Source organism: Sinohyriopsis cumingii, chromosome 19, assembly GCF_028554795.1.
Source record: "Sinohyriopsis cumingii isolate HCF-2022 chromosome 19, ASM2855479v2, whole genome shotgun sequence".
NCBI classification, from domain to species: Eukaryota; Metazoa; Mollusca; class Bivalvia; order Unionida; family Unionidae; genus Sinohyriopsis; species Sinohyriopsis cumingii.
Window position 1 is genome coordinate 40,369,471 of NC_142979.1, and position 26,865 is coordinate 40,396,335.

Sequence of the window (26,865 nt, forward strand, 5' to 3'; positions counted from 1 at the left end):
GGAGCTGATCGTACAAAAACTGATATAAATCTGTTGTCGTTTCAAATCAGACGACATTCGCTTAACATGTATATCATCTTGGTGGTGGTGGTAGAAATGGTGTAGTGGCTTAAACGGTATTTAATAGGAAAAATAAGGGACTCTAAAAGCGCCCTCGATTTATCTAAAAACATATTTCTTCGCCTTACCGGGGCCATGTATACTCTAGGTAATTCTTTATTAATACGATTGAAACTGACATGAAGCTGTCTCTTTGTGTAGACGTTTTTCAGTAATAAGGTGTTTTCGTAGGCCCTAGGCACAGTGCCTCCGGTATCTATTGGATAATACGAACCAGAGATCCACGCTACGATCCATCTGGCATCCAGCTCGATCGCATTGTCAAACTAATACAGTAGTACAGTAACTTTGACATCGCATTTTCTTTTCGCAAATTGCATTTCGCTTAAGATGCAATTATTGCTAGTGCATGTATTAATATTGATAACCTTCCCTCCATTGTCGATTTATCCAAAAATCTGTCCAGAGTGTAACACCTGTGCTAAATCTACAATTGGTGTCTGTTTTTATATGTATATGGTGAATTTTCTTTACAAAATATTATTAAGAAGATTTATATAGGAATATATGTATACAAAATATGATGGATCATACCAATTTTCTCTTTCTTTATTGAAAATGTATGTAAAGTAAAGACATAAACCACTTATTTTCACAATCTAACCTTCCCTGCTCAATGATCTGTAGACCCCCTTAGACACCCCAGGTTATACATGTAGGTAATTGCCTCGTTTTTGTTAAAGCCTTCAACAGGAAATAGAATGAAAAGTTAACACTAAAAGCTGAAGAAGGAAATAAGGTAGAAACCAAAAAATGACGAGGTATTATGAATTAATTGATGCCACGTTTCAAGATAACTGCCTAACTTAATTCGGAAAAAATGCCATGCCTCCGTTACAGTAAATGTTCGGAATCAAGTACGCTACCCTGACATTACCTGGCAAAAATCCCAGGTGTTTTTAAATAGTACAGTTCAAACGGTCTGGTTTTTCCATTCAACTGGTTTTCATATCAACATCATCAATGCCGAAAGAAGGAAACGCATGCATTTTGAGATCGTTCCTGTTTTACTGAGATATTTTAGTACAAGGTAGGGATGAATCTGAGTTGTTTTTAGTTCAATTTAAAAAGCGTAATTGATGTAATTTTTACAGGTCTCAGAAATCAGTCTGCGCCATTTTTATTATGTTGTCACTCCTGTTGTTGTTGTTGTTGGACTCAGGTCACTAAGACTTGTCAGAGACATCTGATCTTACTGCTCCTTATGTTTAGTTTGTTAGCCTGTCTCCTAGTAGTAAATGCTTCGGAGGGTGATAGGTGCAGGTCAGCACCAGCCCGCGCTTGGTGGTACACACCCAATCTTCGGTGGTAAACCGTATGCTACCCCCACACCCAATTCACCACCCAGTTACACCAGGAGGGGCATCCGGTGGTGGATGACCCACTGTATTTCGGGTGGTTTAATTATGTAATTTTAGTTTTATATTTTGTTTTGTATCCCAGATTCATGTATAAAGTTAATTATATTTATATATATGAGATATTACAGTTGGAGTTGTTATTAAAAACACTGCGTATGTCACCGGGGGTTCCAATCTTATTTTGCTCCATTTTTAGTTTGGTTCTTTCTTTCTTTAGTTTGTGGGAAGTGTTGAATATATGTGTAAGGTCTTCTGGAACCCGTCGGTGGTAGCAGTTTGGGTTGTGGGGTTGGGATCATATGTACTGCCCAAAGCTGCAGGCCAATTTAGTTTTTCCTATGTAGATTCTAGTTATGTTTTTATTTTTTATCAGTGTTGTTGATTTTTGGTGGTTTCTTATTCCTGCTAATATCTATTAGAATGGAGTATAATTTCCTGCTTTTGGTGTTTTGGCTTCAGCATTCCTGTCATTTGCTATCAATAAAGTTTTTCCTAATGCTTTGGAGTTCGCTGACATTGTAATTAATGGCTATGTGAGTTGGTTCATTTAGCTTTTGCTTCGCTATTTGGTCAGCTAACTCATTTCCTTGAATGTCAATGTGGGATGGTATCCACATGAATTCGATTTGTTGTTTGTTGTTATATAATTCTTTAATTGATACCTATGTTTGCCTGAGGAAATTTTCTCTTGATTTAGTGTTATTTTAGTATAGATGATATGAGGCTCAGCGAGACACTTATAATCACTGCTTTAGGTCTGTTGTTGTCCTTGATGCATCTGAGGGCTTCGAGAATGGTCCAGAATTCCGATGTGTAAATAGAACAGTAGTTAGGTAGCCTTTTACCCACTTTATTGCTCAGTTCGGGTATTAGCACTGCTGCTGTTCTGGGGGGCTCTGATATTTTGGATCCATCAGTGTATATTTTAATTGAATTAGGGTATTTTGTCATAATTTATGTTGTGATAATTGCTTTAAGTTTGAGTTCTTGATCGTTTTTATTGCCAAATTCCGTGTTCTGTGTGTTGATTGGTTGTTTGATATTAGTCCATGGCGTTGTCATAGTTTGTTGTTATTTCGGCCTGAAAATCGTCAATTGGTAGTCTTTTAATCAGATGGTTTATACGTTTTCCTGCATTGATGGTAGACACTCGTTTACTACTGAATGGCTTGTTGCATTTATTGATTGATATACGGGTGGGTTGTGTAGTAAGGTGGAAAGTTACTCTAGCTGCACATCTTAGGATTAACTCCTGCCTTCGTAGGCGTAGGGGCAGTTCTCCAATTAGTATGTGGAGTTCAGCTAGGGATACAGACGGCAGAGCGCCGGTGCAGGTGATTAGCGCTTTTCTTTGTATCAAATCTAATTTGTTTAGGTGTCTATGTGGAGCCGAATTATATATTTGACACCCGTAGTCCAATTGTGACCTTATTAATGCCCTGTATAGTGTTAAGAGTGTTTCTTGATTGAATCTCCATGTGGTTCCTTAAGGTTTTTTAGTAGGTCTATGTCTTTTTTGCGTCTATTTACTAGGCCGTTTATGTGATGTCCCCAGTTAAGTTCTTCGTCATCATACATGCCCAGAAATCGTGCTACTTTTACGAATTTAATAATTTTATTTTGAATGGTAAGCTTGGGGTATTTTAATTTATAACTAAGTTTGGTTATAAAAGGACTGCAATAGTTTTTTTTTCATGTGATAGTTTAAATCCCCATTTATCTGCCCATATCCCTATATTATTTAAACTATCTTGGATTTCACTGATGACTTTGTGACTTGTGGGTTAACTGCTCTCCATAGTCCACTATCGTCCGCAAATTGTGACGTTTCAACTAGGTTTGAAGTTAGGTTTTGATCCAAGTCAATAATCTTAATGTTGAAGAGTGTGGGGCTGAGTACGCTTCCTTGTGGGGTACCATTTTCTAGAGGGTATATATCAGAGCAAATTTCCCCAACTCTAGTTATAATTCTGCGGTCAGTTAAGAAGTTCTCGATGAAGTTGAACAATCGTCCAGTGATTCCGAAGTGGTTTAGTTTGGCTAATAAGCCCTTTGTCCAAACGAGGTCGAAGGCTTTTTCAAAGTCTATGAATACTGCAATTAGGTTTCTGTCTATCTTTCGTTTGGAGTTAAATGCTATTTTAATTGCTGCTTCCAATCATAGAAGTTGGTCCGTAGTGGACCTTTCATTCTAAATCCGCATTGGTTTTTGAATATTAAGTTGTTACTTTCCAAGTGATATTTAAGTCGATTGGTTATTATTGTTTCCATAATTTTGCACATATTATTAGTCAGGGGGATGGGTCTGTAAGACTTGTTGTCATTAGGGTCCTTACCTTGTTTAGGGATGGGAATTACATGGCATGTTTCCATTTATCAGGTAGCTTGCCTACACCCCATATCTTGTTAAGCAGCTTTATTATAGTGTACGTAATGTTTTCAGGCAAGTTTTTATATATAATATAACCTATTTGATCTTCACCTGGCGATGTTTTCTTTTTTATCCCAATGCTTTCTCCCATTCATATAATGTTATTTCGCTATTTAGGTTGGGTTCTTTATGGCCTAGATCTTTAAAAAGGTGTTTTTGTGTTTTTTCTTCTTTATCTCTGTGTTGTTGGAAGGCTGGTGTGTGGGTTTGATTGCTACTCATAGCTGAAAAATAAAATGGTTGGCTAGTTTGTCTACCTTTTCCTTATTTGTGAGTGCATCTGCTATTTTGGGAGTGGTATGAATTGTTTTTCCTCTAATTGATTTGATCTTATCCCAAACTTGCTTAGAGCTGGTCCTAATATTGATTTTTGAGCAGTAATCAAGATTTTTCTCTAGCCAGCTTGATTGTTTTTTTTTTTTTAAAAAAGTTTCTTTCATTTTCCTTATAAGTTGCAAAGTCTATCTAATTGCCTGATCGTTTAAATTTTTTAAATGCCTGTCTTTTTTCTTTATGAGCCTGCTTGCATATATGGTTCCACCAGGGTACTGTTTCTTTAGTTTGTGTACCACTGGTTTTAGGTATGATGGTAGTTGCTGCTATTTGTATAGTTTTAATTATATTTTCATAAAAACTATTTATATCCTCATTTTCTAAGCTAATGGTGTTTATTTTTGTTAGTTCTTCCCTAAACGTTCCCCAGTCAGCACTGTCGCATTTCCATCGTGGGTGTTTTTTGATGGGGTTATGTTGGACTGTCATCTGCAGAGTGATTCATATTAGATTCGGCAGCCCATGCCTCAACGAACCCGCCTTTTTTGTCTGTCCTAATACCCCCCCCCCCCCAGCTCGTTGTGAGCATTAAAGTCACCTCAGAAGACAATATGATCTTCTAATTCGTGTTTAGTAATTTGTCTATAGTTGGCCAAATTGGATACATCAGCGTTTCCACCCGGGCCCTATATATTAAAGATTTGAATACTACCCCTTCCTGTTTGAACTATTAGGGACTGAATTTCAAATGCCCCACTGTTACCTGGTGTTGTTGTTATGGCAACTGGGATTATATTTTTATTGCGATTTTTAAAGCAACCTGGGGAGTAACCTGGTATTTTTGGTAGTTGTTTAGTTTATCAGATATCTTGCTTTCCTGGATGCAAATGATATCGGGCTTTGGAACTTGATCTTATAGTTTTATTTTTAGTTTATTAATGTTGCTTGTTACACCTATTGAGTTCCATTGCCATATTATTAAGTTGCGTTAACTTGTACTATTCATGATGGTCTGTGGTCATTTAAGTTGTTTCGGGGGTGGGGGGTTAAGGCATTTTGGCTAGCATTTGTTGGATCTTTTCGATTACTTGCTCTCGATTTTATTTGTTTGAGTAAAAGCAGTTTATGGTGTCTGTTAGTATTTCTTTATCTGTTCTACTGGGGGTTCTGTTTTGGTTCCATTATTCGAGTTTGTGTTTACCTTATCTGTTAAGGTGGTGTTTGGATACCTTAGTCCTGTTTGAGTGTTGTTAATCCCTTAGCCTTGGGTTTGTCTGTGTTTTGCACTTTTCATTGGGTTAATGTTTTATCTGTTAAATTTTATATCCTGCCTGTTTCTAAGGTTGCCTAGTTGTGTCAGTTTGTTAGCCGCATGGTTGGGCATATATCTGGTGTTCATTAGTTTTTGCCATCCCTCATGGAGTAGGGGCATTCAGGGGATTATGGTTTATGCTGACCTAGCAGTTTGTGCATTTTGGTGTGGCCCTTCGGTTCTGTTCCTTATGGTTACCTCCGCATTGTTTACATAGTTTGCTGAATTTGCACTTGGACGCATAGGGCCCCCAATGCTGACAGTTGCTGTAGAACTTGGGTTTGTTAATATATGGTTCTAGGCGAAGGCATATTCCATATGGGCCTAATCGTACCATGTTAGAGAGCGGCCTTTTAGATTCTAAGACCGCTGTATTGGTCTCCTGCCTTTTGTTATTTTTTAATTTATATGCCCTATCAATGGGTGCTCCACTATCATTGAGTTGTTTAGTGAATGTTTGATTGTCCATCCATTTGTTTGGTCCTTTTAACTTCAGGACTGATTTGAATTTAGTGGTGTCTATTTGGGGGGTGGGTGGGTGGGGAGTTTTCAGTTTTTGTTTTTCTGTTTTTGTCAAGTGGGGTTTGGGTCCTGATGAGGGGGTTAGGATGTTGAGATTTTTTGCCTATTCTGTTGTGTCTTTCCGCTTTTATTTTGATATTATTTATTTCCTCTAATTCTAAGAATTTAGCGAATGTAATGTTGGGTCCTGGCCGAAGTGTCTCTCTTGCGGGTAGAAGCTGTTATCTGTGAGGCTTGTCTATTTCTGGGGACTTTTCTTTTTTTTTTCTGTGGGCTTTTCTTTTTCTGGGGTTGTAACCTGGTCTTGACACGGTTGCTCTTTTTCTTTTTTGGGGTTCGTTTGCCTTTTTTTCGAATGGCTTTTGTCGTGGGGAGATTTTTTTTTGGGGGGGGGGGGCATTAGGATCCCATTTTAAGAGGGAGCGAATGATGACACCTGCAACAAAACCGGTACCTACAGGTTTCAGAATGATTTGCTGTTTGGTTTTAGTGTTGATGCGAGGATCGACCAGTTGCGTCAAGGCTACATTGTTTCTCTCAACAAAGAGTTTGGTTTGATGAGGAATGTGAATGATGCCTTGCAGTAATTGACGTGCTGTCACCGTAAACGATTGTAAGACTTCCTCGAGACTTATTCTAAGACACAAGCACGTATTTGTGTATTTTGTTCTCAACTGATGCTGTACAAGGCATGGCTCAATTTGACGGCAAGATGAGACTGAAATGGACGTGATGTTGACGCTGTGTGAGACAGACCCAAAGTGTCCGTGTTTTTTATTGATTTTTTTGTTAAGTCGACCACAAGGACGTGTACACGACAGGTCCTCCGTCTTGGCACCAGCTGTGAAACAGATGGGTACGAAATCGCAAATAATCGGGGGTGGGTGGGTTTTAAATCTACGAGTAAATAGGCGTGTGGGGTTTAAGTGGCATCGTCGTACGCATGAATCAGCCAAGGAGTTCCTAACTGTTTGGCTAAGACTTGCGCTTGCGATTTATCTCTAGGGCTTTTAAACAAGACCACGTAATGAGCATTGAGAATGATGGTGCGATGGGCTTTACTTTGTTGAAACAAGTTTTAAGTAAGGTAAATGACACTGGCATTACAATGATGCCCTTTGCGAGTAAACCACAGTTTAATTTCATCTTCGTCTTCTCTTAGCATGTCGTAGAAAATGACCAGAAGGGTTTGACTGGGGTCAGACACGATCGCGTCGTCTTCGCCAGGAATGCCTTCCACAAACACAATGGAATCGCCTTGACTTTCTCGCAAGAGGCTATACGTCGATTGCCACTCTTTGTAACACCAAGCGATCCGTTGAGGTGGACGATTGATCAAATTATGTTTATGATCGATCAAACGTTTAATAAATTAGGTTTTGCCTGAACCGTTAGGTCCGGCAATTAACATGTTAAAGGGATGAGAAGATACAAAGCCTCAATTGTCACGTTCGTCGATGACTTTAAAAAAGGAGGAGGAGGGAGCAGAGACAGTAGAGGTAGTCATAGTGCAAGCAATGTCACTTTTGACACGAAGATAGACAAGACAAGAGTTTTCATACTTTTTCAGGATACGTTTAGTACAGCGATAAAAAACACATCAAAACGATCAAAGTGGAATATAAACAAGTCACTGTACAACATGATTTTGGTACCCAATGTGTCCTAGGGACATTGTGTAAAGCCTCTACATTGGGTACAGTCACACAGGTGTCCTCACGTAATTGTCTTTCGGGAATGTCTATGACAGTCCTGTCCTCAAGGGTGTTGTCATTGGTGACGGGTTCTTCTCCTAGCACTGTCGCTAACGCAGGTTTGAAAGTTACTTTTTTGCCTGTATGTTTGAATTGAGGATCACGTCTCTTGGGCATAATTGGCCACTTCTTTGGTACAAGCCTCAAAACCCCAACTTTTTCAGTCACGTACATCTGTTGTGTAAGTCACAAGTTACACACACGTCGTAGTTAATATTTTCAGTACCTAAAAGTTGACGAATTTTTTTCTCCCGTATAGGTCGAGAAGTATCTAGATGAAAACGCTTGGTTTTTAATCAAATGAGTCTCTCGTGGACAATTAAAGGGACCATTTCGTGTTTTATTTAGTAGTAAGTACTGTTCGTAAAGAGTCCACAAGGAATCGGCTGGTAAACGAAATCCCAGAAAGGAAGTCACCAAGACACACACCACACGGCGACCCCAATTCAATGGATACAGTTCCCGTAATAATTGTTGGTAATCCTCCTCTGTCTGAATAGTGTCATCGATTTCCTTTCACGGAATCTGTTGTATCACGAATGACGGAGGTCTTGAGATGGTAGCAAGTTTTTATACCCTCTTTGGTGTAAGGTAATAAGTGTACTTTTTTGAACAGCATCGGTTTTTAGATCCGTACCAAAATTGTTTAGTCACTAACTCACGCACCACACGTCGCACAGAAGTTTTCTCTTAAACCATGATTTCTTGGTGTAAAAGATTTTGGTAATACTCTAACTCGACTGTTGGAATTATGTGTATTAGGATCAGCTTGTGAGCAGAATGAGTGGCATCCAAAACTTCATGAATCTCACGCGATTCAAAAATGTCTGACCAATGGAAAACTTTGAAATGAATCTCCACTTGAAAATCACCAAACTTAAATGATGTCTGTATGAAAGGATTCATCTCTCTGGCTCGATCTTGGTAGTGACAATGAACTATTGGTCTTGCACGTTGTCCTTTTTAATATGCTGACCAACATCGACGTGTCTGTACGGCAAAGTGTTATGGTTTGGAGACCGTACTCGCTTCTGGTACACGATTTGATAAACTTTTTCCAAAGGCCGACTGATGATTTGACGTGTGGGTAAACGTACAATCTTGTGCGGTTCGTAGATGGTCACTTTGACGTTTCCATCCTGTCCAGATTGCAAAGTTCACCACTCGACTGATGCGATAATTGAGAGTCGATCTTTTTCACATTGCACTCGGTGTGCACTTCTCTTTGTATTCGTAGCTTTAACCTTGAAGCTAGAGTGTCCCGGGGGAGTCTGTAATGTATTTTCCCATTGAGGCTAGGGTATACGATTACACTACTATGATTCGAAACTATATCAGACATTAACTTTACAAGTGTGATTTAATATATCCTCGATTTTTTTATCCAAACCTTGTTTTGGATATAACTACCCTTGAAGTTAAACCTAAATCTAATATTGATCCGTCCAATGTTAGCTTGAATACACCAGACGTCATCGTCAATAAGATTTATTTTGTCAGTGAATATTACTTGCTTGAATAAACCAGACCTCAATAAGATTTCTTTTGTCAGTGAATAGTTTTAGCTTGAATACATCAGACCCCAATAAGATTTATTGTGTCAGTGAATAGTATTTGCTTGAATAAACCTATCCTCAGTAAGATTTATTGTCAGTAAATATTATTTGCTTGAATACAGTAGACGTCAATAAGATTTATTTTTTTCAGTGAATATTATTTGCTCGTCATTGATGTCGTTGCTATAGATTGTTCATTCATGTTTTTGTTACTTAATTGGTTCACAAATGCAAATCCATAACTTTTAAAAAGAGCAGATTCCATATGACATTGTCACTAAATAAGCCAAAGGGATCTCTTTACCGAGCGACTTCAGCTCTGCTAAGAATCCCGCTAGAAATCACGTTTTCTTTCTCCTTATTTCCAAGGACTTCTCGACAGCAATCGTTGTCTACAGAAAATTCCAACGCGTCCAGACAATACATAGTTTTCATCTAATCAATGCCTGACCACAAATATCACAACTACATATTTACATCACAACTTCATAATTGCATGCCAACCTCATAACTGCATGGCTTATCCAAATATATTTCTTTAAAGTAGTGCCAGTATTGCACGCCGTCAAAATATATAATTCAAACATTATACACTGGGAACTATTTTTCCTATTCTAACGTAGGTCAGTCAAATTATGATTTTAAATCTCATTTCGCCTGTAACTCTACACCATATTTACCATCAACGCAACAATAAAAGGCGTCTCCAGATAATGGAACAGTTCTCTCTCAATTATTATATACAGTTTATCAGTCCCTGTCACAAATACTTCGCATGGAGACACACAATCAATCCACACATTTAGGTGCTAATATGGACTACTTTGCTAAAGGCCAACTTATGCGGCTCTAACATGAACTCAAAAAACACTGACTGTACTATATATATATATATATATATATATATATATATATATATATATATTGGTTTTTAATTAGACGAAACATTTTTGTCTAGCTCAGGACTGGTTATTGCAGTTAAAATTTCTTATAAGTCCAGACTCACCTACCCTTATCAGCCTGGTCCGGCAGTATTATATATCACACTATATGTATATACTAAATGTGACATATAGCTCTAAAACATAATATCTGACCATTGGATCGCGGCACTAAATCGAGTTTTCCCCACGCTTAGCCCTGCGCGATGACGATATTTCCTCGACGCCAAGTGCGGGGTTGAAAACGATTTTACTCCGCAGGCCACCCTTGTGCTCTAGAGCATTATCATCATAGTCATCGTCATCGTCATTGATTATTATTATTATTATTATTATTATTAGTAGTAGTAGTATTAGTATTGTAATAGACTCCGAATTAACCAGTTCTGCACCATAATGGGGTTGGGGTGGATTTTACTACTGTATGTGAATTCTCCATATGTTATTAGAGATGTTTCTTTTAAGATATTAGTGATGCATGTTTAGCTCATTGGACCTAGGGCAGTGCAGGAGCATGTAGTTGTGGCAAATTAGTTGCTTTGTGGTTACATGAAATTTTACGTATAACTGCTCCCTATTTTCGATAATGCGCCACTTCATAGGCATGTTCTCAGACTTCCTGCGGTCCATGGAGTCAGATTATACTGAATTACTAGTTAGGTAATCCCATATTTATTATGTATGTTGGAAATCTCTGTCAATACATTTTAGCTATTACCATGTTGATCATTATATTACACTAGGCTTGTCAAGGTTTGACATTTTACATTCAGCACCGTTTCTTGCACAAATTACATGCTTGTGTTACCTCATTTAATACCAGATGTGTTTCTCCATCATGTGGCCGCTTGATGTGAGCGTCACGACACATGTAGTAAATATGAAGTTTCAGGTTGTTCGTGTTTCGCGGTAAACGAACTTTTCAACGATCGAGTCAAGTTCTTATGGACGCCATCATTATTCGTTTGTGACCCATGACCTCGATGGTTAGATATTACAGGTATGTGATTCACATACATTTACACTTAGATGAAGTCACAGTGAACTTATTGCCGAAAGTAATATCTTAAATATACCGACTTTATATAAAAACTGTTAGATTTATTGAGTAATGTAATTTGTGTTGTGCATAGTAGCAACCTCCCCAGCAACCGCAATTCTTTTAGTATCATTATACCCTGTCATTGGTTTGCCACAGTTTATCCATTCAAGAACTGTTGTTTTACTACTGAAAACTATATAGAAATATTAGGATACAGAGTTTTTGTCTCAGAGTTTTGTACAGAATAAGATACAAGATATGAGAATATTTTATATGTTGGAATATATTGAACCTTATTCATATGTGATCGATATCGCAAGTTTTGCGATAGACTGAGGTTTGCCAGTTTGCCACATCTGATTCGTTGGCGGATTCGGTCTGCCAATTCTGATTGGTTCAGTACAGTCACGTGGTATAAAACCGATGGCTATATATTGGAGTGGAAGACAGTACTTGTCAGATAACTGCAGAGCGCGGTAAACTTCAAAACGATAATAACATCTGTGAAGTCCAATACTCCTTTTAGGTAATGACATATATAAATTGCTAAATAATAATAATAATAGTATAGGACTGACAAAGTAATAATAATACTCTGAATTATGTGGACATTAATTAGGTAAAAAGCTAGTAAAATAAGCAATACCTGGAATATTTAAACGTCCGTGTTTTTAACAATATGCAGAGACAAGCAATCTGGAAAATTACGTAGAAATGTTGAGTAAGTAAATTAATCTTCAGAATTATCGTGCAGTTATCTCCCACCACATTGGTAACCTGGGTTAAACGAATACAAAGCAAATCTTCAACTCTCGTCTGTTAGGGTCACTCTATGATTTCCAATTTTTATTTAATTTATTTAACATTGAAACGGACTATTATGTGCTGAGACATTTTATTGAAAAGATCCTGGAACAAGACATCGGAGATTAATGTCAGTATCAAATTGTTACAATACAAGAGTGCAAGCAACGAGTGTTTCAGGAGTATATTTGTCTTATTCCAAATGAATATTGTGTACTGGTAACAGTTTTCCAGTTTCTTAGCTATGTTACTTTCATTAAACATTTTTGGTTGACTTTACTGTTGAGTGGAATTTCTTCAATTAACCCTCCCTAGCAGACAGGAATTAGAGGTCGCTTACAAATTGGTGTCAGAAGTGGGATGCTCTATTTTTAACAGCATCCAGTGATTCGGACCCAACCTAGCTTCGATTTGTGGTGGAACTGTTTTTGTGAATATAGTTGAACCAGTTTATATTGGTTGTGTTGTTGCACCTTGAATTTGTTTTATCTGAAATTTTCGAGCAGAGTTGTATTATGATCTGTAGTTGATAAAGGATAATGGCTTCTTCCCCTGACCCTGAGATCAGCTTTAATGGTGTACAAGAACAAGAACTGAATGAGTCTGGACAAGGTGATGCCGTCCATGACAGCCAAATAGATGATGAATTCACTGATACGGCTGAGAAAGAGGAATTGACTCCAGATGAGAGAGATGATTTTCATGACGCTGAAGAATATGATGATATGTTGAGAGGGCGCAAAGGACGGGATGGGCCACATTCAGAAAGACCAATGGTTATGATTGGTGGATATCCTGGTCCAGTGCCGGGACGATTTTATATGAAACCTGATCATTTCAGTGGAGATGAAGATTGGGATGAATATATATCACATTTTGAAAGTTGTGCAAAACTCGGTCGATGGAGTCTTGAAGAAAAAGTCCTTACACTGGCTGCTTGTCTCCGCGGTGTTGCAAGAACATTTTACGTCAGTCTCACCACAACGGAGAAGAGTTCTTATGCAACGCTCATAAGAAAGCTTCAGCAACGGTTTGGAAATTCCCAGCCTCAGAGTAAATGGTTGGCACTTCTGGAATCAAGAGCACGCAAGAGCGACGAGTCCATTGTAGCATTGGGTGGTGATCTAAGACAGCTGGCCCAGAAGGCATATTCAAACTTAGACGCTAAGTCTCAAGAAATGCTTGCAATGAATCAGCTTTTCAGAATACTTCCATACTAGATGAAATGCCGTTGCATTGATAAGGAGTGTAAGACTGTAGCTGAAGCAGTCGAAGTTGTGCAGAGGTATGAATCTCTGCTAGGTGATGAAGTCACTAAAAAGAAATCCAGTGTTCGGTTGACCAATGGAAGTTCTAGCTCTGATTCTAAAAACATAGGCAGTATCCAGGAAACCCTTCAACAAGATGTTGAACGTCTTGACCGTCTAGAAAAGAAGGGATTGAATCCATCTGGCCTTTGACAGATCTTTCTCAAACCATCAGCAAGGAAACAAAGCTTGCTTCTTGTGCAAGTCTCCGGACCATTTAATCCGGAAGTGTCCCCTATACAACAAAAACAAGGCTGAAAATGGTGGTTATAGGCGTGTTCAAAGAAACCGAGATGTACCAAATGATAATAAGTTCAACCAACAAAAGCAGAGAAACGATTCTCCGTTAGCTGTCTAGGCCAACAGTTGACGGATCTTGATGGGCCTAGTCAAAACAAAGCCAAGGATTTGAGTACAGTTGATGTCAGAATTGGTCAAGTAGGTGACAAGTTAAATAAATGGGACAATGGTCTTTATGCAGCTGGACATATCTGTGGAACTCAAAGTCAGTTTCTTATTGATAGTGGTTCTACATCTACACTGTTGTCATACAGAGTCTTTAAGAAAATAGAAGCAGATAACAGACCTCAGTTGAAGGAACAAGCAATAACTGTACGAGACATCAATGGTAATCGTTTACACGTGTATGGTCTAATAGATGTAGACATTAAAATGGATGAAAAGACATTCAACCATCAGTTTCTTATCTGTGATGTTACTGAAGAAGGTATCATAGGCCAAGACTTTCTCCTAAAATTTGTTGATAAAATTGACTATAAAGGTCTTAGATTCATAACTGGGAACGGTGACATACGTTGTTGGTTTGGTGGAGAAGCTGAAATGATAAGTCGAGTCACCGTAAGAAGGACGACACAACTGCAAGCAAACACCGTTACGTGGGTTCCAATTCATGTCCTAAGGTCAGAATTCCTAGCTGAAGATGGCATTTTAGAAGTGTCACACAGGGTTAGTGAGACGCAGAGAGTATGTCTGCTCAGTGGAATCATCAATACAAGAGCTGATGACAAATACATTCAAGTAATTAACTTTGGTGACTCTGAAACTATCTTAAATGTGAACACTGATATAGGCATCTGTGAGTCCTATTATGAACAGAATCAACCTATTCATATATGTGCCAGCATAACAAATAAACCTGGCATCCCTGCAGTAGATCAGCTGCCAGACCATCTAAAAGATATGTTTGAGAGAAGTTCTACTGAACTTGAACCAGATGAAAAAGAGGCCTTTGCAAAACTGTTGCTGAAATATCAAAATATATTTTCGAAGACTCCTGAAGATCTTGGCAAGACGGACAGAGTACAACATCGGATAAATACAGGACAAGCTCTGCCGGTACGACAACCTCCTAGGAGACAACCAATTGGCCATCGTGAGGCAGAGAAATCTGAACTGGAAAAGATGTTGCAGCTAGGTATCATTGAACCATCAAACAGTGCTTGGGCCTCGCCCATCGTCCTCGTCACCAAGAAGGATGGAAGTACTAGATTCTGTGTCGACTATAGGAAACTTAATCACCTAACTGTGAAGGACGCCTACCCTCTTCCTAGGGTTGATGACTCTTTAGACTCATTGTCTGGTTCAAAATGGTTCTGTAGTATGGATTTAAATTCTGGGTATAGGCATGACTCCTGAGGATAGAGAAAAGACAGCGTTTGCTACAAGTTTTGGCCTTTATCAGTTCCTGGTTATGCCCTTCGGGTTATCCAATGCGCCATCTACTTTTGAACGTTTGATGGAAAGTGTTTTGAGAGGATTACAGTGGAGTGAATGCCTTCTTTACATGGATGATATAATAACCCCTGCATCAACCATCAGGCAATGCCTAGAAAGGCTAGAACACGTTTTTCAACGACTGCAAGAAGCGAATCTCAAGTTAAAACCTTCCAAATGTGTTTTCTTTAAAAGGAAAATAAAGTTTCTTGGACACATCGTGTCTGAGGAAGGAGTTCAAACGGACCCTGACAAAATTGATGCAGTTTGTAACTGGCCCATCCCAAGAAATGTTAAACATGTTCGAAGCTTTTTGGGACTGTGCTCATACTACAGACGCTTTGTCAAAGACTTTGGAAAAATTGCACGCCCCTTGCACAGGCTGTGTGAGAAACGAGTACCCTTTCTCTGGAACGAAGAGTGTCAAGAAGCCTTTGAAAGGTTGAAGCAGGTTCTGACGACTGCTCCTGTCCTAGCATATCCCTGTGCAAACAAACGTTTCATTCTGGACACTGATGCAAGCAACACTGCTGTTGGTGCAGTCCTGTCACAGAAGTATGATCAAACAGAAAGAGTCATAGCTTATATAAGTAAGACTATGAACGTTCATGAGAGGTCATACTGAGTGACAAGGAAAGAATTACTTGCTGTTATTACGGCTCTAAGAAACTTTCATTCATATTTATATGGACAAGAAATATTTTTGAGAACGGATAATGCAGCTATTAGCTGGATTAAGAACTTGCGTAACCCTACTGGACAAGTTGCAAGGTGGCTTCAGGAACTGGGCACATACGATATCAGTGTATCACATCGCCCTGGCCAGAAACATTCCAACGCTGATGCAATGTCGAGAAATCCATGTGTCACCTGTAGGAGGCAAGAGGAAGTTCAAAGAGACGTTGATTCAGATGAAGACAGTGAGCACAAAGTGATTGAATTTAAACCAGTGTCAACACAGTGTGAGGAAGAAACTGATAAGAAAGTGGGTTGTTCAGACACAACAGAGCAAGTTATATCCAGAGCTATTACAAGAAATCAAACTGCTGATAAAGAGTCTACTTTCTCCGCAAACCAGGAGTTGCTCTGTGGATGGGAACCAACAGAGGTTAGAAATCGGCAGCTAGAGGACCCAAATATTGCACCGATAATGGTAGTCGTGGATGAAGGGTGCGCTCGTCCGGAATGGCAACGTATATCTGAAAATTCTTCCTCACTGAAAACGTTATGGCGACAATGGGATCGACTTGAGTTACATGGTAGAATGCTATACAGAAGATGGTTTGATGACACCAAAGTTTGTTCCAAGCTGCAGCTGATAGTGCCAGAGGCACTCAAATGTGATGTTCTCAAATGCTTCCATGACATTCCAACTGCTGGTCATCTTTGTGCTCAAAAGGTATTGGGAATAATTAAACAGCACTTCTACTGGCCTGCAATGAAAAAGTATGTTGAAGATTACTGTAAGAGGTGTGACAAGTGTGCCGCACGTAAACCTTCCAATAAGCGGAATCGTGCACCCTTGGGACAATATCTAGTTGGTGAACCTATGGAAAAGGTTGCCCTTGATATCTTAGGACCACTTCCCTGTACAAAGAATGGTAACAAGTACATAATGACACTTTGTGACTGTTTCACAAAATGGACAGAGGCCATACCTCTGCCAGATCAAGAAGCACTAACAGTAACCAAAGCCTTTGTCAACGAATTTGTCTGCAGGTTTGGCACTCCACTCCAGCTCCATTCAGATCAGGGTAGATGCTTCGAATCAAAGATTTTTCGCGGCATGTGTGACTTCTTATCCATCAATAAAACAAGAACAACACCACTAAGACCTCAAGCAAATGGCCTTGTGGAAAGATTTAATAGAACACTTGCTACCATGCTTACAATGTATTGTGAAAAGGATCAAAATAACTGGGACTGGTATCTGCCGCAAGTAATGATGGCATACAGAGCATCGACACACTCAAGTACTTGCAAAAGCCCAAATTTGATGATGTTGGGTAGAGAAGTTACACTGCCGATGTTAGCTGTTATTGGGGAACCTGTCCATGAAAATGTTGTAAAGAGAATGCATGCCGATGATTACACTGAGGAACTGCAGGAGAAAATGAAACAAGCTCACAAACTTGCACGGAAATACCTAAAACAAAATGCTATTTACCAGAAAAGACATTATGATATAAAGGCAAAAGAAAGGTCATTTAAGGTGGGTCAACCTGTTTGGCTTCATGATCCTGTGCGTAAAGTAGGTGTATGCCAAAAGATGACATCACCCTGTAAGGGTCCCTACCTTATTATTAAGAAAATTGATGACATAACTTATATGGTGAAGAAATTTCAAAAACAACCAGCTAAAGCATACCATATTGATAGGCTGATGTTGTATCGAGGACAGCACCTACCACGATGGATTTCCAATTGGGACAAGAGACTGAAAGAGTTGTAGAAAGTTTCTGTTCAGTTGTATTCTTCCTTCCTTTTTATTTTCTTGATCACCTACCCTGAGGTAGTGTTCAGTTTTATAGGGTTTCTGAGGATGACGTAGTGGATGAAAGATTTCCATACTGTGAGAGGGGAGGCAGGCCACATGGGACAGGCGACGCCGGAACGCCAGTGTCTGTTTTAATAGGTAGCTACCGCGAGTCATATGGGTTGTTTAAAGCTCTGGCCTGATCAACCAGAGTTGAGCTTCCTGGGATTGGGAATAAGATTATTCTCATGATTTTGTGGATTCCTCCTGCGAACTCTCGAAAACATCTATGATTACTCTATAAAGGGGAACACTCTTGCAGTAGTTACTTTTAAAAAGTAAAAAAAAAATAATTTAAAAAATTTTTTTTATTCCAGTATGGTAGGCAACACCGTGTGGTGAGAGATACTTCACACCCGCAAACGTATAGCAAGACAGGGCTGTTTACAATGATTCCTTCTATTGTCCTTCCAGAATGAAGTGCTGGCTATGTACAGCTGAATTTTCCAACAAGAGAGATCTCAAGGCCCACTTAGCTGGACCGCCACACGATCGTATGCGTGTCATATGCCCATGGTGTCATCTGGAGGAAAAGTGTTTTAAGAAAATAAACGATCTGAAGAAGCATGCCTGTAGGCAGCATAGACTGGACATTAAAGGGCTGCCTGAGGATTATTTTGGTGAACCGAATGTGTTTTATCTAGCACTCCATCCAAAGGACTATGTGTGGATTGTACGACCATCAGATTATCATAGTCAGCCTGCTAAAATGGCACGTTGGGCGATTTCGAATTGGTTGAACAGGTGCAGGCGCCCCAGCCGTTCAAGGAATGAATGGATTGATGGATGGGTGTCTTGCACAATGGATGCGAGTCGGCACGATAACCCTCATAAGAGGCCTCGGTTGGAAGAACCCGAGCCCTATTCACCTACCACACCAGCTGTTGGAGATGAATATGCTCAGTTTGACTCGGTGCAACTGGGGAATGGCAATACTAGGGCATATTTCTTTTCTGAAGGTCAGGGATTTTCAACCTGGTACGAGGTTAACCTCTCTGACAACATATTAAAAGAAAGGCGTTACTTCGAGAGTCTGTCAAGGAAGATCATGGTGCCACTGGACCCTAATCGCAACAGGCCCAGCTCTGGAGGGTTTGAGGTGAAGGACGAGTCCATTAGGGAAAAACTATGCCAGAAATTAGGGATTCCTTCCAGCTTTGTAACTAGTCTCTACAGGAAGACCATATCTGCTTCAGAAACTGTACCAGATTATCCTTGCCCAGTTCCAGCAGCAGATGCAGTCATGAACACTCAACTCGCCATGCCTGAATCAAACAATTACTCCACTGAAGATCAACCTTCAACTCCCCTGACATCAGAGAAGTCAGTGCGAGTCTTGTCGCAAATATCTGAAGCTAGACTATCAGGGTGCACATATGACTAGAGCCTGTCTAGATGTGTACAGTTGCCTTCACGAGGTCCACCAAACCATAATATAGAACCAGAAAATATTTCACCGGACATGATGATGGAGTTACCAGACCAAGCCACCGGATCTCCAAGTGTGACCCTCTCCAGTCTGAACATCACAAGTCAGCCATTGGTCCCTAAGATAACTGCAGAGACTCCACTAGATCTGTCAACTTTATCTTCTAAAGTTGTTACATCTTCTCCAAAGAAGTCTCCAATGTCCAAAAATCAAAATAGGGCGAGGAAATGACTGAAGACTGGGTGCATGCCCCTGTTTCCACCAGCAAGGAGAGATTGGGATAAAGAAGAGGTAGTAGAATTTCCGCTGGCCCAGTGTCAATTCGTTGGCCACCTAGGTCATGGAAGAAGATGTCTGCCGACAGGAAGTTGCTCAGTGTTGAGTATGCTGCCATGATCTTGGAAGCAACTTTGACTCCAGGCCACATCCCTGATATAGACCGGGGGGATCTCATAGACCGCTACAGTCCACTTGTGCTTCCAGGGACAAGTTTCGTTCTTACCAGCCACCCGTTCCGGAAGTGCCGGTACTACAACTATGAAGTTCTCCGTATCATTGCTGTAGGGCAGGACATAGCTGACTGTTCCAGGTTTCTTGATATTCTAGAAGAAAGTGCCAAATGCAGATATAAGAGTTTGGACTATATCCTATCAATAATAGAAAAGGCAAATGTAGGGTTACGGCTGGAACCTTGAAGAAAAGAAAAACGTAATGCATAAATTCAGGAGAATTAGAAGTTTTTAACATGGGGGTAGTGTAATAGACTCCGGATTAACCAGTTCTGCACCATAATGGGGTTGGGGTGGATTTTACTACTGTATGTGAATTCTCCATATGTTATTAGAGATGTTTCTTTTAAAATATTAGTGATGCATGTTTAGCTCATTGGACCTAGGGCAGTGCAGGAGCATGTAGTTGTGGCAAATTAGTTGCTTTGTGGTTACACGAATTTTTACGTATAACTGCTCCCTATTTTCGATAATGCGCCACTTCATAGGCATGTTCTCAGACTTCCTGCGGTCCATGGAGTCAGATTATACTGAATTACTAGTTAGGTAATCCCATATTTATTATGTATGTTGGAAATCTCTATCAATACATTTTAGCTATTACCATGTTGATCATTATATTACACTAGGCTTGTCAAGGTTTGACATTTTACATTCAGCACCGTTTCTTGCACAAATTACATGCTTGTGTTACCTCATTTAATACCAGATGTGTTTCTCCATCATGTGGCCGCTTGATGTGAGCGTCACGACACATGTAGTAAATATGAAGTTTCAGGTTGTTCGTGTTTCGCGGTAAACGAACTTTTCAACGATCGAGTCAAGTTCTTATGGACGCCATCTTTATTCGTTTGTGACCCATGACCTCGATGGTTAGATATTACAGGTATGTGATTCACATACATTTACACTTAGATGAAGTCACAGTGAACTTATTGCCGAAAGTAATATCTTAAATATACCGACTTTATATAAAAACTGTTAGATTTATTGAGTAATGTAATTTGTGTTGTGCATAGTAGCAACCTCCCCAGCAACCGCAATTCTTTTAGTATCATTATACCCTGTCATTGGTTTGCCACAGTTTATCCATTCAAGAACTGTTGTTTTACTACTGAAAACTATATAGAAATATTAGGATACAGAGTTTTTGTCTCAGAGTTTTGTACAGAATAAGATACAAGATATGAGAATATTTTATATGTTGGAATATATTGAACCTTATTCATATGTGATCGATATCGCAAGTTTTGCGATAGACTGAGGTTTGCCAGTTTGCCACATCTGATTCGTTGGCGGATTCGGTCTGCCAATTCTGATTGGTTCAGTACAGTCACGTGGTATAAAACCGATGGCTATATATTGGAGTGGAAGACAGTACTTGTCAGATAACTGCAGAGCGCGGTAAACTTCAAAACGATAATAACATCTATGAAGTCCAATACTCCTTTTAGGTAATGACATATATAAATTGCTAAATAATAATAATAGTATAGGACTGACAAAGTAATAATAATACTCTGAATTATGTGGACATTAATTAGGTAAAAAGCTAGTAAAATAAGCAATACCTCGAATATTTAAACGTCCGTGTTTTTAACAATATGCAGAGACAAGCATTCTGGATAATTACGTAGAAATGTTGAGTAAGTAAATTAATCTTCAGAATTATCGTGCAGTTATCTCCCACCACATTGGTAACCTGGGTTAAACGAATACAAAGCAAATCTTCAACTCTCGTCTGTTAGGGTCACTCTATGATTTCCAATTATTATTTAATTTATTTAACATTGAAACGGACTATTATGTGCTGAGACATTTTATTGAAAAGATCCTGGAACAAGACATCGGAGATTAATGTCAGTATCAAATTGTTACAATACAAGAGTGCAAGCAACGAGTGTTTCAGGAGTATATTTGTCTTATTCCAAATGAATATTGTGTACTGGTAACAGATTTCCAGTTTCTTAGCTATGTTACTTTCATTAAACATTTTTGGTTGACTTTACTGTTGAGTGGAATTTCTTCAATTAACCCTCCCTAGCAGACAGGAATTAGAGGTCGCTTACAGTATATTAGCAGTGTGCTGCTGTTGTTAGCCTTATGTGCAGGAAATCATGACTGCGCGGAGGATATAATTTGAAATTTAAAAGTCTGGTCAATGGAGTAGATTTCTTTCCGAAATTTATAGCGTAAGAGAATTTACAATGCATGAAAAGATCGCCTATTGTATAATCGGCCATATTTCTTCTATAACTGGCGTCTTTATTGTATTTAAGAAAACGGGGATTATTTGTACTGTCTTTAATGTGCATTTAATATTAAAATAATTTCAGATACAATGGCAGACAGAGAAACAAGTGAGGCAAGATCCAGACTATCAATGATCCTCATGAAACTATTCTATCAAATCGGGATCAACAAAAAGATGAGAAGGAGGAGACGGTACAGCTTCATACAGTATGAGGAACTAGATATGTTCATAGACGGTACAGCTACAAGTATATTCGGAAGTCAGACTGAGGGATCTACCACACCGGGTCTGAGATCAGATATTGACCAAGTAGTTTACGTTGTGAATACACTTGCTGTTAGAGACGCGCAAGATGCTGTGCCTGGAATAAATAATTTTCTGATGGTAGCAGATGATAACACCTATCCCGGGTACTACAAGTTACAGTTGCTGCATCCTTCGTCACTGGAGCCTCTACATGTGGGAAACGTTGTGGAGTTAAAGGAAGAAAATGATATATCCGCTATAGACTGTAACCAGCGCGTTGTTTTGAAGCCTTCGAGTTTTACTTATGACGAGGTTGATGAAGTTCACGGGCCGGCTATAACACACTCAAGCGGAGGACCACTGAGCCAGGATTATATCAAGGCTATTAGAGTGAACAGCTGGTTACAAGAAGCAAAGTCATGGTTAATGAGGCGAAGACACAACAACTGGATCAAATCAACTGAGTTTGATCACTTCCTTACCAAAGAAGCCTTCCTTGTCCCAGTTGGTAATCCACTCAGCGTACAACAACATTTAGAGTGGAGAATCTCATTTACCGCACTGGAAAGGGATCTGATGTGGAGACTTAGTAATACACAAATAGCTTGTTATATTTTAATGAAAATGATCAATAAATCTTTCATTACACCGGCGGTTGGGGAATGTCTTTCAAGTTATCATTGCAAAACTGCGTTGTTCCATTTGATAGACAATACAGACAGGAAGTTTTGGAAACCAAACAATTTGTTAAGTTGTTTGAATCTAATGCTGAAAACACTTTCGTCATGGGTAGAATCTGGATTTTGCCCAAACTATTTCATAACTAATGAAAATATGTTTCTGGGCAAAGTGCAAGGCACATTGAGGAGGCGATTGCACATTTTATTGGTTTATCTAATAGACCAGGACTTCAGATACCTTACTCAGATTGAATTTGATGGACTTGGACAAGCATTCTCTGAGGTCTGTAGTAAACAACATATACAACCAGATATATTACATGCAATCTTAGATGCGGTCCAAAGTAGAAATGGCAGGGATTTACATGCATTGACGTTCATGGATGTTACACTGCTTGAAATATGTTATCAGTATAAACATATCCTACAGTCTCGTAACTCAGATATGCTGCATACACTAATACAGGGATACCAGGGTTGTAGCACAGTTTTGCAAGACGCTTTATCTGTACTTATTGCACTTATCTGTAGTCACTTCGGTTCTCAACTGGCTTCTTCGTGCATTGCAGCAAACCGTATGCTTTGTAGATGTATGGAGTTGGCACACCTGTTTCTTCAGATTGGGGCAGGGTCTGACGTCACTACCGGAAGACTCAAACTAGCTGGATTCTATCTCAGATTAGGATATGCATCTCAAGCTGAAGAAGTACTGACCGCTGTGGAGCAGGACCTCAGACATTATGTATCGGACATTTCACCAGTGACTTTACAGCACCTTCTAGATGAGACATGTCAGAAGATTGTGTCTGAGGAAATGAAAACGGATCTAATCTTTAAGAGTTGTCTAGCTCTATCTGTGATATATCTACCGTCAGAAATCCACTGCATTCCACCTCCTCTCTGTTATGAGATGTTCTGGTCAGTAGGTGCTGACCATGGACTCAGAGATCATAAACTCTGGCTGGAGGTGGACGCCAGACCCTGCCTGTATTTCTTACAGCACCAGACATACTCGGCCCTGGGGAAGAATAGACAAAGACTGGAGGCATTCCAGAATCTTGCCGTGGCAATAGAAGAGGAGAGAATAACTCACCCGGAGACCAACCTCAATCTCATGGCCTTCTGTCTAAGACAAGAGGGGCAGACATACATTGCTTTAGAGTGCCTTCAAGAATCTCTTCAAATTAAACCCGAACAAAACTCGGCAATATGGCAGATCTGTAATATATTAAACGAAATATGCAACAATCAAAAATAGTATCCTAACGGTTCTGTTTTGGGGGACAATATTACAAAATCAGCTATAAAGCAGTTTCCAATTTAATATCTGCATGCGTATTGCAATACATTTTTGAATGGCAAAATATCTATACTAGAACATCATGTGATAAATGGACGGTCTAAATTGTCTGCACTAGAACCTTGCGTGACCATTGGATGGTCTATTATTCGGATTGTGATACCAATGTTTAATCCATAAAAGTATAACCGAGAAGGGAGAAAAGGAAAATGTAATTGCTTATTCATGTGAGACAGAAAAAGGTACTGTGTGATAAATATGCATCCTAGATCACTTCTCAGTACCTTCTTAAGAATGTGAGTAATGGGAAGAAAGGAGATTTACAACTGCAGAAGAACGAACTACTACTGCTACTACTACTACTATTACTAATAATGATAATATAAATAATAATAATTAATAGTCAGAAGAAGAAGAAGAATTTCAACAATTATATTGCCTTAACATTTATCAATGTTTATCTCTCACATTAGTATTTTATATGCCCACTTAATTTTATATATCCAGTAAAAGAAGCTCAAGAGACTGGGGAGGCAGTACTTTCAGCAGTAATTGTAAGACGACCATTGTACATATATAAATATGTGAATTCCAGCTGTGGTCTTGATCAATGTAAATAACATAAAAGTATCTTTTTTAATACTAGACATGTTTGAGAGCCGTCGTCAAAGAGAATTAAATCCAGGTCAGTGGACGGGCTTGTTCCGATTGTCATGCTTTTCGTTTAAGTTGCATTAATGTGCATTCCGTTTTGCTTACGCCAAAGTGATATATATATATATATATATATATATATATATATATATATATATATATATATATATATATATATATATATATATTTTGTGTGTGTGTGTGTGACTTTTATTTAAATTATTTTTTATGGAACCTAGAGACTTACCAGATGGAGAGCCATATCATTCATAACATAAACATCATAAAAAGAAAAAGTACATAATATTAATCCTTGATAAACACTACCTAGAGTAAAACTCAGATTAGAAGTATATTTACCCGTACAATCAAGCCCTAATATGTTAGTGAGATATGATGCAAACCAAGTACGATAAATTGGCAAATATAACACTCGGGTTATCTAAGTTTTTCCCTACCACTCACTCACAAACAACGCACAGAGTTTGAAATAGTAAAGAAGTGTAATGTTGATTATATAGTTATGTTTAACATTCCAGCTAAATTTTTCGAAGTTTTAAGACGATATAATAACAAGAATCCAAGATCAACATAATAAAATCAGCATCTTCAATTTAAAGACCATACTAATTTATGAAGGGCGGCAATGTTGTTCTGTTTGAAGAAGACCTGTGAGCTGATTTTGTTAATGATTACAAAATAATGATTCTTCTGTATAATTAATACATAATTACAATACAGACTATCATTTGGAATATCTTTGTGACTCATTACTCGAAACATTTGAATTGATAACACATTTAGGACCTTAGGAATTCGCTTATCATACTGTAAGTTATTGTGAATTCTTTTACTTGTGTTTTTGATTAGTTTTGACATGCATCCTCTCCAGATTAATTTGGACATGAATCTTCTCCAGATAATTTAGACAAAAATCTTCTCCATGTTAATTTGGACATGAATCTTCTCCAGGTCAACTTGGACATAAATCTCCAGGTTAATTTGGACATAAAGTTTATCCAGGTTAATTTGGACACGAATCTTCTCCAGGTTAATTTAGACATTTTCTCCAGGTCAGGTTGGACATAAATCTTCTCCAGGTTAATTTCTTAATACATCTTCACCAGGTTAATTTTGACATTCGCTTTTGTACAAAATAGTTTCCTTCTCGACAACATTGTCAGGGGTTCAGTAGGTTTTGAAAGATTAGAGCAAAATTTAGGATACTATCCAGCCACACCCAAATATCGCATCAGATGCGTTTTGCTAATATGCACTGGGAATTGAGAGAAATCCTTGACCTTTTCTTTTACATATTTAACTTGACCTTGTCAGACATTATATCTTAAAATGCTACATAAGCAAGGAAAAACTCTCTTTTAGCTAAATTAGCCGTCCGACATATATCACTGAGTCGAATGGTAGGATACTTCGCATTTACTTCTCCTTTTGCATATTCTCCGAATGTAATTTGATAGGTAATGTATTTGATGGAGGAAACCAATTTGTGTTCCGAGGATGGGACGGACCTGCAGAAGTTTCACCTCTGCTTCTTTTCCTGGGCTCGAACCAGAGATATGTTGGTCTGCGGCCTAGGGCAGTTTACATTTATATTCAATATACTTCTGTAACAACAAGCCTCCCCCTCCCGTAACATTTACCTTTGTAAGATAAAATAACACTTCTAGTGGATGAATTTAGTGTTTTCTTACATTTTGCTTGCAGTGAAATATTCAGTCAGAATGTTGGATTCGTTAACACGTGCGTCAATCTGAGTGTCAGATTCCTGTGAGGAAAATGAAAGTGTTGTCATTGCAATGTAATTTAAAATCACAATGCAATTTTGAAAGAATTTGAAAGTACAATTCAGAGGCTTCCAGTACAGCTACTCATGTTGCATCTTAATTTGCTGCTTATGATTTGATTTGGTCTAAATTGAGTGTGTCTAAATTGATTTGGTCTAAATTGAGTGTCTAAATTGATTTGGTCTAAATTGAGTGTATCTAAATTGATTTGGTTTAAATTGAGTGTGTCTAAATTGATTTGGTCTAAATTGTGCGTGTTTCAATTGATTTGGTCTAAATTGAATCTGGTCTAAAT

At 38.7% G+C, this 26,865-nt stretch overlaps 1 protein-coding gene across 1 annotated transcript; it reads left to right on the forward strand.

Annotated features, from left to right (window-relative positions):
• The first annotated feature begins 871 nt into the window (after window positions 1-871).
• On the forward strand, window positions 872-25,520 carry LOC149775545 (uncharacterized). The gene is made up of 2 exons (XM_089943148.1): window positions 872-1,150; window positions 21,968-25,520. Exon 2 carries the CDS (start codon window positions 21,973-21,975, stop codon window positions 24,067-24,069), a length of 2,097 nt encoding a protein of 698 aa, XP_089799274.1. The 5' UTR covers window positions 872-1,150; window positions 21,968-21,972; the 3' UTR covers window positions 24,070-25,520.
• The last annotated feature ends 1,345 nt before the right edge of the window (window positions 25,521-26,865 follow it).

Excerpts from the sequence above, each read along its gene's own strand:
- LOC149775545 (XM_089943148.1), top strand. The coding sequence starts at position 21,973 with ATGGCAGACAGAGAAACAAGTGAGGCAAGATCCAGACTATCAATGATC.